The sequence below is a fragment of the Glycine max genome, chromosome 10, assembly GCF_000004515.6.
Source record: "Glycine max cultivar Williams 82 chromosome 10, Glycine_max_v4.0, whole genome shotgun sequence".
Lineage (NCBI taxonomy): Eukaryota > Viridiplantae > Streptophyta > Magnoliopsida > Fabales > Fabaceae > Glycine > Glycine max.
The window spans coordinates 3,629,642-3,642,141 of NC_038246.2; the positions used below are offsets into that span (position 1 = coordinate 3,629,642).

Genomic DNA, 12,500 nt, shown 5'->3' on the forward strand with positions numbered 1-12,500 from the left:
CTCACAAAAAGAGTTTTTCTTGATAATGGTTCACCCATAATGGTGTAGAGAATAATTGTCCCACGTGAATAATAATTGTTATTTCTATAAAAAAAATTAAAAGTAATTTAATTTGCTAAATATTTGCAAAGTAATGGTTCACTCATAATAGTGTAGAGAATAATTATCTTTCGTAAATAATAATTGTGTTCTTTATCATAAAAAAAAATTTAAAAAAATAATTTTTGATATAGTGAGTAAGTAATTTTAAATTTTTTTGTAATAAAAGTCATTTTCATGTAAAAACAATTTTATAGGATTCCAAAGTAAAAAAAATATATTGTTGACTTTTTTATACAATTGTGTTAAATATTATAAAAAGAACTTTGTTGGTTATCATTATTTAAAATATTTTAATTTATGATATTATTGATAAAGTACTTTACATTAATTAACTTTGATTGTCTTATAACAAAGAATTAAACTATTAGTTTAGATTAAATTAGTTTTTTAGTCCTCTAATTGATTATTTAAGTTTAATTTGATCCTTTAATTTTTCAAATTGATTGAATTTGGTCATTTAATCTAAATGGTAAGAAATTAGACTTTATGAGGGTTCAAAATCACAACTAAGTGATTTTAAACTGTTACAAAATACATATTTTTAAAGAAATTATCTTTAAAAATTAAAAGATCAAATTGAACCTGAAAAATTAGAGGATCAAATTAAATAAATTTTAAAAATTAGAAAACCAAATTGAATATAAAAAATAAATTAGAGGATTAAAAAATTATTTAATTATTATTGTATAATAGATATTAACTAAATGTTATTATTTTGGTAAACATGTATTATTTAATATAAAAAATGTTAAAGAATAAAAGAAAATGTAGAATAGAAAAAATACAAAAGAAATAATATAACATAAAAAGAAATTTTATAATATTATAAAAATGAAATAATATCATTGAACATAGAGTAAAAAATATCATATAAAAATGAAATATTAAATTATTTTTTAATAAAAAATGGGTTCACATCTCACTTTTCTTTCGATTTATTTTATGACAGATCAAAATAGGATAGATTGTAGCACTAGTTGAAAATCTCAACTCCATTAAAAGAAAAAGGGGCCAAAAGTCCAAAACGAGTGAAACCCGTTTTTTCACCATACTTTTACGAGGCTCTGTATGGAAGAAGTGGAGGAGGTGGATGGAGAGTTGCAATCAATCACCAATTCAATTTTTTGCCTGGTAGTGGTGACCTACTCCTACGCGTTGAAAACGATAGGCTACGTGTAACATGAAACCAATAGAAAAATGCAAACATGGGAAAGAAAAAAATTCTATAATTTTAAAGTAGAATAACTCTTGATTTTAAGAGATATATTTTGTTCGCGTATATAAAAAAAATTAATTAAGTAATAAAAATTGTATGCAGTACTAAATAAAAAAGTTAATTATTTAATATTAAAATATTAAACTGAAGCAAATATATAAACCGAAATTCAAAAGGAGCATTCCAATTACTTTTGCAAAGATATATTTTTCGAAAAAAAAAATGTAAATGAAGCTGAAAATGATATATAAATAAAAATAATAATTTAATTTAGACACACAAAACATGATTTTTAATTCTTAAAACGTATCGACCTTGTGTACCAAAAAAAATATTAAGCCAACAGATTTTTTTTCTCATGCATTGGGTCTCTTTATTTTTCATTTTTTAAAATAATAATAAAACAAATGGCAGAGAGCTCTATTTGAGCTGAAAGAGGTGGTGGTACAACAAATGGAGGGCTTATTTTATGTGGTCTGATTAGATTTGATGATGGAGAACAAATAGTTATGGATTAATGACGAGTGATAAATTCCTTTTTTTCGATGACCTTAGCCTTTCGAGTTATCACATATGAGGTTTTTGATAGTTTGACGGTGATAAATTCCTCCTTTTGATTGTTTTAAAAGTGTGATATGTTATCCAAGGTCTTGACTTTTTCTTGGAGGTTAATCTTAGACAAACTGTCTATTCATGTGACTCTAGTGAGGAGGGGGTTATGATGGAGGATGATGAGTGAGTTTTTTGTGGGATTGATAGGGAGGATTTGCAGTACTTGTTTTTTTGGGTATATCTTCTCGTTTTGGATTTGGTGTGAGGTCTAGCATTGGTGGGATATTTCTTTAGTGTAACATGATTTCATGTAACATGATTTTTTCTGGAGTTGTAAAAGGATGCATAGAGTTTGTTATATCATTAAACATGCGATTTGCAGAGTCTTTGATTTCACATGAAGCGTAACATATGCAAAAGTGATTTTGTGACCGATTCAGACCTTGTCTTGGTTGTGACTTCTACATATGAATCACGGGATGTTGGCTTATTATTTTGCCAACTAGTATTGCAACCATTTGTTGTTTAAGGTTAATTGAGTTTTTATTTTCTTTTTGTTCTATTTCTTATGTTGAGGTATTCTTTTTAGGGATAACACTTTGTGATACTTTTTATTAATATATCAGTCTCATTTTAACTTTTAAAAAATTATTTTAGTTTTCTATTTTTATTACTCGTGTTCATTTTACATTTTTTATTTTTTTCCTCCCATCTACTTAGTTAAAAATTATTTTGAAAAAATATTAAAAACACGACTAAACATGCGCCTTATTTCCTTTTTCTTGCTACGATGATGTTGATTATGATACTGAATGAGAACCAATAACATTGCTTTTGACTTTTTGTTAGTCTTTGTGTTTGTGATGCCAGTGAGAAATGTGTTTCATTTCAGCACTGTCAATTTGATCATTCTTATTTGACGATCGAGTCTGATTTACTAATCTACCCTTTTTGATTTAGATCACTTATATATATTAATTATAATTTCTTTCGATTCAAAATCAAAAGATTAATTTTTTAAGTATTAAGATTCTTTTAAAGGAGTTAATCTCTCCCAACCAATAATTTTTTTTCATAAAATATATTAACTTTTATAATAATTATTTTAAATTAATTAAAATAATAATTTTTAATTATATAAAATTATTTTATACGATCAATATATAATCACTAAACTTTTTTTTTAAATTTATCAATAAACCCTTAATTAAAAATAAATAATTATTTTAATCTCTAAATATATAAATCCTGATAATTTAATCTATAAAAAAATAATTAAACCTTAATGTTAAGTTTCATGAAAATAATTTGACTATAAATTATAAAATTCAAAATTAATTTATTATTGAATTATATAATAGGACATAATTGTGACACTTTTTATACCTTCATAAAAATCAAAGTTTTTGTTATTTTAGAAACTAAACTGCTATCAGTTTAGCCATTTAGATACTAAAATCTATCATTTTATAAAATACATGTGCTTCCCACATAAATATTAAAAAAAAATACAAATCATCGTGACTTGGACGGCAAGACCGACGCATTGCAAGGGGCAACATTGATTTTTCAGAAGTCAAGCTTTGTAGGCATGGCATGACGACCAATAGCAAACCAACAAGCTTTGTTAAGTGGCGACAATGATTACAACCACTTCTTCTGTTCTGCTATTATTACTTCCTTCCTCGCCACAACTTCTTCCACTTTTCCTCTCTAGTTGCTACTTCTGTGCTACCATCATCACGAGGTTCGTTTCGTAAATAAACACTATACTATATATAGTCATTTCACTTTCTTATAAGTACTATACGATATTATTATATGATATGTTGCTAACTTTTCCCCGCAGGCAGAAGAACAGAAACTAAACTTTGGAACCCAGATGATGTCTTCGGATTCTGTTCTTCCTCTCCCCGAAAATCCCATCATTGTGAGCATAGTTACTTACTACCATTTTCATAATCTCATCATAATTACTTACTTACTGTTATGTGCATTTGACAGGTGGGGTTTGGTGGGGTTGGAGTGGATTTTCTGGCAGTAGTGCCATCTTTTCCTAAACCTGATTCCAAGATTCGAACCACTGAATTCACGGTTTTTCCTTCTCTCATTTCTTTCTTCTTCTTTATTCTATTATTATTATTGTTATTACTATTATTATTGATATTATTGCTATTTTTTTAACACCTCATGTCCTCGTGTATTTGATAAGTTTTTAGCACATTAGAAACACACGAAACACACATGACACATGAATCATCATTAATTAAAATCTATGAGGTGGTTTTGGGTTCTGGGTCCATGAACTTTTTGACGTCCACTTTCGCTCCAGTGCCACCATTTTTTTTTCTTTTATCACTAAAATAGAGTAAGTAATTTGTCTTTCTTTATTTAAAATTAAATAATATAATCTTGTGTACAACTTTAATCATAGTGGGTCTAATTTTAATTTGATCTTAGTGCTGCTGTTAACTTTATATTATTATAATATTATGGATAAGCATTATCATTCTTACGTGAGTAACGCTATTTCTATATAATTTTTTTCCTAATTTTCTCTTCTATCCCGGGCAAATTCCCAGTGGACAATTTTTCTTCTCAAAAATAAAAAATTATTTTTCTAGAATAATCATTTCCTAACAACGGTGAAGTTATGTGCTAATTAGGGTGTTTAATGTTTGTTTGCGATTTTTGGTTTGACAGTTCCAAGGTGGTGGAAATAATGGAAATACTATGACATGTGCTGCCCGGTTGGGCTTAAAGCCAAGAATAATTTCCAAGGTTTCTTGTTTGTTTGGCACAAGTTCTATGATAATGTACATAAGTACGTAACCTCATGGCTGGGGCTAATTTTCTTATGACTATGCAATTTGAAATCACTAGGTTTCAAATGATGGTCCGGGTAAGACTATGCTGGAGGAACTAGAAGCTGAAGGGGTGGATACCTCTTTTTTTGTGGTATGTATATGTATATGTTTCATTTTTTTTTTTGTTATTAAGCGAGTGGAGATTCTTCCTCATACAAATGCAAAAAGGGAAGAAAAAAAGTATAAAAAAAACAGTTTAGTAAGAGCAAATGACATTTGTCTTTTAAACCTTATATCTATCTATCTACCAATATATATATATATATATATAAACATATCTTATGAGATGCAACTTTGCTAATTTTGACCATAGATTTTGATTATGTGATTAAGATTAACTCTTCTAATGCTTTGTGCTTTGTATATGTAGTTGTTGAATCATAACAAAATACTCCTATTTTTGGTTGCTTAACTTGCTACTAAGCGCTCACAAGTCCAATCTCTATTTTTTTTTGGGGTGATATTCATTGATTCTTTTTCCATTTGTTTCCAGGTCTCGAAGGAAGGGACTTCACCATTTAGCTACGTCATTGTTGACAACCAAACGTATGTACCATTACCTAAAATGTTTTTACAATTATGTCTATCTTGGCTAAGTTCTATCCATTTTCTTTAAAATGAAAGTATTGAGTATTGACAATGACGTTTGTATAAGGGCAAAATTTCAATGCAATTCTTTAACTGGTGTTGGTGTTGTTTTCTAATCAGAATTGAAGTTTCATTTTAATCTGCATAATACAAATTTTCCTTAAAAGTTATGTGGATTAGGTAAAACTCTAATTTCGATCAGAGAACAACACTAAAAACACCTAAAGAACCATTTAAGATTTGTCCTTTTTCTAAATTTCTTTAGATGTAGTAATAAAACTAGATAAAAGTTGCCAGGTTGGCGGTAACACACACCACATTCTTGTTTGTTTATATATAAGCAAGTTAATTTTGTACATTACAGAGAACATTTGCAAGAACATGATGGGACGAAATACTGTAGAATGAATGTTATTTATGTGATCTATCTTCATATGAGAGTTTCTTGCTAGATGAATTGCCATGCCTAACTTAAATGATTTAAATGACTCCTTGTACCTGAATTGTTCAGGTGTGCAAAATGATTAATCCTAGAACTTTGAACATTCAGGAAAACAAGGACTTGTATATTCACTCCAGGATATCCTGAAATGGTCCCTCAAGATCTTCCACGAGCCAATTTGTTATCTGCACTGGATGGAGCAAGAATGGTCTATTTTGATGCAAGGATGCCTGACAGTGCTCTTGTCATTGCTCAAGAGGTAATTACATCTTAGTTGTTACCTAGTTTGAGTAATGCAAAGCTTCCATATAGAATTATTCTCATTAGGTTTGTGTTCAGTCAAATTTCTGTGACTTCTATCAGTGCTTATTCTTAAAGAGGTTGCTAACTCAAATGCTAGTGGTTGAAGGTAATTGATCATAAGCCTCATAATTTGGATAGAAAATGTCAAATCCCTTTTCTGTACGAAGTATTGATAAAAAAAGACCGAATTACCTATAAATGAATCATTACTTGATTTACAAATGTTGTCCTTAATGTGATTGCTTTTGATATTTGAAGAGAAAGCCTTCTGATGAAACATAAGCTAATTTAATTATATTTTGCCCTTTCAGGCATTTCACCAGAATATACCTATCTTAATTGATGCGGAAAGGCCTAGGGAAGGATTGAATGACCTCCTGAGTTTGGCTGATTATGTTGTATGTTCAGAAAATTTTCCACGGGCAAGTAACTCATACTATATCACAAAGTAAACTACTAGAATACCATAAGAACTTGGGACCTGTGAGTCCTCTATCAGGTTGCAGTTATATTGTATTATTCTTAGATTCCAAGTTTCCAACATTTCATCAGTGAAGAATGATCTGGGAAAACTATTGGCATCTTATAATAAAAATGGAAATATGTAATAATGAATTTGTTTTATCTAACATGTGAAAGGACCTCCTTCTAGAGTGGAGGAGGGGGCTTGCTTTAGGTCACATCATACATGCATTGCATCATAAAGCATAAAATCAAGAGGATTCTGTCACATGCATGGTGTATGCATCTCACTTTTCCAGAGAGGACTACCCCTCAAGATACCCATGCCTAGCTATTACTTCCCCCAATCCACCACACACTTAAATTCACACATATCATGTATGTTATACACATACTTGCATCCCACATTTAGAGATATCGCATTGGTGTTCTCTCTCTTTCTCCTTGCTCATGGTGGATCTATGATTAGCATTTAGCAATGTGCCTAGACATCTTTCAGAACCCATGTCAGAACAAGTGCATAAGTTTAGGGAGAATTCCTAGTCAAGCTAAGATGTTTAACAAGGAGCAGATAAATGAAAAATGGTAAATCAAATCACATAACACATAATTAGTCATGTAACTGGACAATGGTTGACCAGATGTATGACTTGATTATAACATGTGGGCGATTTTAAGTTTACTTTGAGAAAATGTTTTGTATTTAATTACAAAATAGTCACTTTATTTTTTATTTGTTTCCTGATTTCAAAGATTTGTACAAGAAAACAGTGAAACTAGCTTTCATTGTTTTCAGGAATTCTTTCCTAATTTCATTTTTTTCGATTTTAAAGTTGAATGTTTGAACATTGTTTTTTACCTTATATGGTTCTCTCTTCTCTTTGGTTCAACTGTTTCTTTGTGATATTTCTTCAACATGAATTCTATTTATGATTTGTGACTAATAATTTGACAGGCCTGGACAGAGGCATCATCTATTCCAAGAGCACTAGTTTCAATTATTTTAAGATTGCCAAGACTTAAATTTGCTATTGTAACTTTGGGAAAAGATGGCTGCATAATGCTTGAGCGATGTGTGGATGATGGTAAAAATACTTTTTTTCCTCTTGGTTGGGCCTTGTCAAGTTGAATTCATATGCAAAAATAGGCAGAAACTGTAGCATCTGGATAACAAATATTTTCTTTTTTTGCATTTAATTTTTTCTAATGTAACATAAGTTGCAATTTATTTTCTGGCAGAAGGTTCTCACATAGAAGAAATGGACGTTGAAAGCTGTTTGACAACATTAAAAGAGAGAAAGGACGATAGCACAGCCATGCCAACCTGCATAGCCTCGGTAATAACCTGATATTTACTGTTATAACTCTAGAGTAAGTTTTGATTGTGCAATGTCTTCTCTTATTTCTTTTATTTTATTTTTGGTGTGGGAGTGGAATGGACGTTCTGCCATATTTATTACCCTCCATGGGACCCTTTCTGGGACATGAACTGGGCTGCTTCTAATAGTCTGCCATATGAAACATAATTACTAGTACTAGTACAAGACCATCATTTACACTAGACTTGTTGCCATTGATAGTGGCATGTGAATCTGTTGTATCCAATGGTACTACATATAATTAGTCAAATTGGTAGATCTGGCTTGTAATATAAACATGTTTTAGGTAGAAATTGTATTGCAAATAAAAAAGAATCATATTTTAAAGTCCCTAACATGGAAGAATTTTAATTTAGGTTATTACTCTTGGGGCAAGATAACATTGGTTAACTACACACTATGCAAGGAAAACTGAGACTTTTGCCATGGATTATGGTATTTATTTAATGTGATTGTGTACAACTTATCTTTATTGGGGAAAGAGAGTTGATCCTTAGGCAATTAAGACAAGTATAGATCACACTGCTTTACATTACAGTTTTACCTCCTCTAACATTTTTAAATCCGGTCTTATTGTGGGCAACTTAAAAATTATGCCATGGGATACATTTCTTTTCTATAGGCAATTTGATTCAAATGTAATGCACTTAAAATTTTATTGTATTATCAACATAGTATAGCATAGTTGTCAGATAACTTTATCCCTTAAGCATATGGTCAAAGGTTCAATCCTAGCTCGTGCATACAGAAAAACATTTGTTGGGAGACAAAAAAAAATGCTTGCATTGTATTAATTGAGTTTAAATTTCTAAACCCATAAGACCATTTTTCATATTCTAATTTAGGGTTGCATTATATTCATGTAAAATTCCACTTGGATTGATCTTTTTGCTTAATCTACCCAGCCCGTTACCAAATTAAGAGCCAAGGGCATAGAAGAATCTGTGTGTGGGAGGTTATATTATGGGGCATCTGAAAAGATCCCACCATCAGAGCTTATGGATACAACTGGTGCTGGGGATGCATTTGTTGGAGCTGTTTTATATGGTACGTGCAACCTCTTCATATTACCTTTGCACATGCTAGTTGGAATTTTCTGATTTTTCCACTGGACATATTCTACCCTATTTCACATATGGACTTACATTGTTCACTACAATTCTTTTGTGTCCATCATTTCTAGTCTTACACTTTTTCTTTGATCATTTCACAAATGAACTGCCTTTTAGTTTTACTCATTTGATGCTACAATTTCAAAATTTTCATACTAGTTATTTTATTTGCAGCAATCTGTGCCAACATATCACCAGAGAAAATGTTGCCATTGGCTTCTTATGTGGTAAGCATAAAACAAGATGGCGTAATTTGGATTTATAAATTTATTTTCAATTTTAGACATACAAAAGGTTGTTACACAAAGGCATAACATTAAAGAAACACATTTAGTCTTATTATTTTTTTATACTTTTCTAGAGGCAATTTAATTGGAAATTGGAAGAGATAATCAAGGTTATATTATATAACCATTAACGGGTTTGTTAGATGCTACATATAAACGTATTTGTTGTTTGCATTTGATGCTAATTACAGGCAGCTGCCAATTGTAGAGCTCTTGGAGCTCGTAGAGGTCTTCCATACAGCAATAATCCATGCCTGGCATCCTTTACTGAGTAGAGCCCTAAACTGTTCATCAAAATTTTCAGCGTAGTATGCAAGAAACAAGGCTTCAGCATATAAATTATGCTGTTGTATCCCAGTTTAAAATTAATCATTTAGCCCAACTATTTTATTTTTTGGTAGCAAACTGTAAATTGAATTGTATAATTTCAGTGTGATAGATTTGTAGGATGATATGTTGTTGTTGGGAAAAATTATGCAATTTTTCTTCTTCATAATCAGATTTGTAAAAGCTAAATGAATGTAGAATAACAATAAACACAATTGGTAACCAAGTTCAGCCATTTTTTTAGTATGAGCACCTCATCCTGAAGCAGAAACCGGATGAAGTGACAATGAAGAATTGAAGATCAATGTGCTTTTCTCTATAAAGAAATGTTGAATTCTTTGCTAGATGTATCGCAATTTGACTATCATTGTGCAAAACATTCTTCACCTGGATGAATCCTAACTCCATTAACAATCCTTGAAGCCATATCATTTTTTTCCTAGCTTATTGTTACTGTTAAATATTCAGCTTTGGTAGTGGATAAAACAATAATCTTCATAGATATGGGATTGGACCTAGCTATATCTTTATAGCTAAAAGCTATTGGACTAATTTCCCGAAAAAGAAGAATCCAAATTTCTAGTCAGTTCTCTCACACCTTATAAATTAACATTATAGAATAGATTCTAGCATGGTAAAACATCTAAAAAATCTTATGGCGATACTAAATTGCTGAAAACAAAAATTGGGCAAGGACTAAACTGTAAGTGTTTTTTATATAAATACTAAAACTTAAAATGAAAACAGACTTTTTTTTTATCAGGCAGAAAAATTACAAAGTTAGCTCTAACAAAAGAACCACCTATAGCATCAGCAAAAAGAAGAGGCTGTAAAGCTATATGGCAAGAAAAATAAATGACAAGATCCTCATTGATATTTTAATAAACAAAAAACTGTGAAGACGAATATCTCAGCCCAATAAAAACCATAAGAAAATCTGGGGAAAAAAATAAGAATGATAAAATTAAAAGAAAAATAAATAAAAAGTACATGGATTTTTTTTGAGAAAAAAAAAACACAGATATGAAAATTTTGCTTTAAAAAAAATGGTAGGTTGAAATTGAAGCAAACGTTGATATAGTTGAAAGCAAAAGTTGATCTAGTTTAATCTGGCGCCACCACCAACCAACCACTCTCAGTCTCACCCAAACCAAAACATGCCGAACCTCTGCACTGTTAGTTCTAATGCTTCTTCAAACTTCATATTCGGCGTTCAACCTCACAACTTCTACAATGTTGTAAGTAACGCTCCCTCGCATTCTCCTCTTCACTAATGATTTATTCCTAATTTTCTGTTTTTTGTTTGATTTACTTAGTTTGGGTCAAGGAGAACGAGACCTCGGTGCAGGGTCAGCATGTCCTCCTCCGATCCTCAAAACGCCGTCGTTGTAAGCTCTCTCTCTCTCTCTCTGAATCATTGCCCTGCAACCAAAATTATAAAGTTTATCTCTTTAATTTAAATCTTTACATATTAATTGATTATATGTATGTATGCAGGTGGGGTGTGGATCGGTGACCATGGATTTCTTGGCCACGGTTGCGGCTTACCCTAAGCCGGATGACAAAATCAGAAGCACCAGCTTGAAGGTATCGTCTTATTCTTCTTTCACATTTCATGAATTCATTTGTGTACTTGTGCTCTTCACATTGATTAATGGTGGCTTTTCTCAGGTTCAAGGAGGTGGCAATGTCGGCAACGCCTTAACCTGCCTTGCTCGCTTGGGCTTAAACCCAAGGCTCATTTCCAAGGTTCCTTTTTTTTTATCATTTTTTTAAATAAACTGAGTTTAATTTGTATGCACTATCAGTGTGTGTGTGTGTGTGTGTGTGTGTGTGTGTGTATATATATATATATATATATATAGAGAGAGAGAGAGAGAGAGAGAGAGACTATCAATCAATCAAACAGGTATGACTTTTAAGGAAATTGTTCTATAAGTCAACAAACTTATCATAAATATTAGTTTGTGATGGAATGATAATATAAAAATCCTTTACAAGGTGGGTGCCTCAGTGCATACACTATTTTACTCATAACTCTCAGCATTTTCTTAAAAAAAAAAAAGTTATATCTTGTAATATTTAATGGTTCAAATCTGATACTGATACACACACGGTCGGACACTCATTAGATTGCTGATGACAGTCAAGGCAGGAGTATATTAGACGAGCTACGAGATGATGGTGTAGATACATCCTTTATTGTGGTAATTTTTAAGACTGTTCTGTTTGTAATTTGTAATCTTCATCAAGGCTATTGTATATGAGCAACATTATGATTCTGCGATGAAATGGTCATTGGCATCTTTTAACTTTTCACGTGGTTGTGTTTGTATGTGTATGTATACATTTTTTTTTAATTTCAATGTTGTTTGTGCTCTCAATGTTATCTTTACACTCCCCCACTAACACTAATTGTAATTTCCTCTAGTGTCCTCAGTTAAATGTCAACAAACAAATTAATGATTTATTTTGTCAAGGGTGATTTGGATTTTGCAATTAAAAGCAGTTAGTGGGTGTTGTGAATAGACTATTGAGAGGGCATCTGCCCTAACTATAGTTTTTTAATACTTTTTTTTGTGGATGTGTTCCCTGTTATTTGCAGGTGTCTAAGGAGGGAACTTCACCATTTACATATATTATTGTGGACAACCAAACGTAATGGTCATTGGCTTACATATGGTTACACAAACTTGACTTTTCTACTGAGTATATTCATGATCTAAATTGCTAGAGGAGGGGGGGGGGGGGGAGGGTGAAACGGCCCAAAAAAAAAAGGATTGGCAAAATTGAAGAATTCAAGGCGCCAAACTTGGCGTGTTAAATGGCTTATGGCAAAAACCTCCCCTGGCCCCCATTTGGT

The 12,500-nt window shown here is 31.3% G+C and overlaps 2 protein-coding genes across 6 annotated transcripts in view; both read left to right on the forward strand.

Annotated features, from left to right (window-relative positions):
• The first annotated feature begins 3,416 nt into the window (after positions 1-3,416).
• On the forward strand, positions 3,417-10,053 carry LOC100799353 (ribokinase). Of its 2 annotated transcripts, none has more exons than XM_003537079.5 (13): positions 3,417-3,617; positions 3,720-3,800; positions 3,875-3,964; positions 4,574-4,651; positions 4,754-4,828; positions 5,231-5,283; positions 5,876-6,026; positions 6,382-6,492; positions 7,488-7,617; positions 7,772-7,869; positions 8,817-8,958; positions 9,198-9,250; positions 9,502-10,053. In XM_003537079.5, exons 2-13 carry the CDS (start codon positions 3,753-3,755, stop codon positions 9,583-9,585), a joined length of 1,113 nt encoding a protein of 370 aa, XP_003537127.1. In that variant the 5' UTR covers positions 3,417-3,617; positions 3,720-3,752; the 3' UTR covers positions 9,586-10,053. The 2 variants fall into 2 exon arrangements, with proteins under 2 accessions (XP_003537127.1, XP_006588709.1); XM_006588646.4 differs by having other exon boundaries at positions 3,430-3,617; positions 7,775-7,869.
• Positions 10,054-10,231: 178 nt separating this feature from the next.
• Positions 10,232-12,500, forward strand: part of LOC100802550 (ketohexokinase) — a 5,485-nt gene continuing 3,216 nt past the window's right edge. Inside the window, exons 1-6 of one of the 4 annotated variants that reach the window (XM_006588647.4) lie at positions 10,249-10,875; positions 10,954-11,025; positions 11,135-11,224; positions 11,309-11,386; positions 11,770-11,844; positions 12,243-12,295. In XM_006588647.4, the coding sequence (XP_006588710.1) occupies positions 10,795-10,875; positions 10,954-11,025; positions 11,135-11,224; positions 11,309-11,386; positions 11,770-11,844; positions 12,243-12,295 (449 nt within the window). In that variant the 5' untranslated portion in view covers positions 10,249-10,794. Of the gene's footprint in view, positions 10,876-10,953; positions 11,026-11,134; positions 11,225-11,308; positions 11,387-11,769; positions 11,845-12,242; positions 12,296-12,500 lie in introns of all 4 variants that reach the window. The other 3 variants (XM_003537084.5, XM_006588648.4, XM_041006313.1) reach the window with 3 other exon arrangements.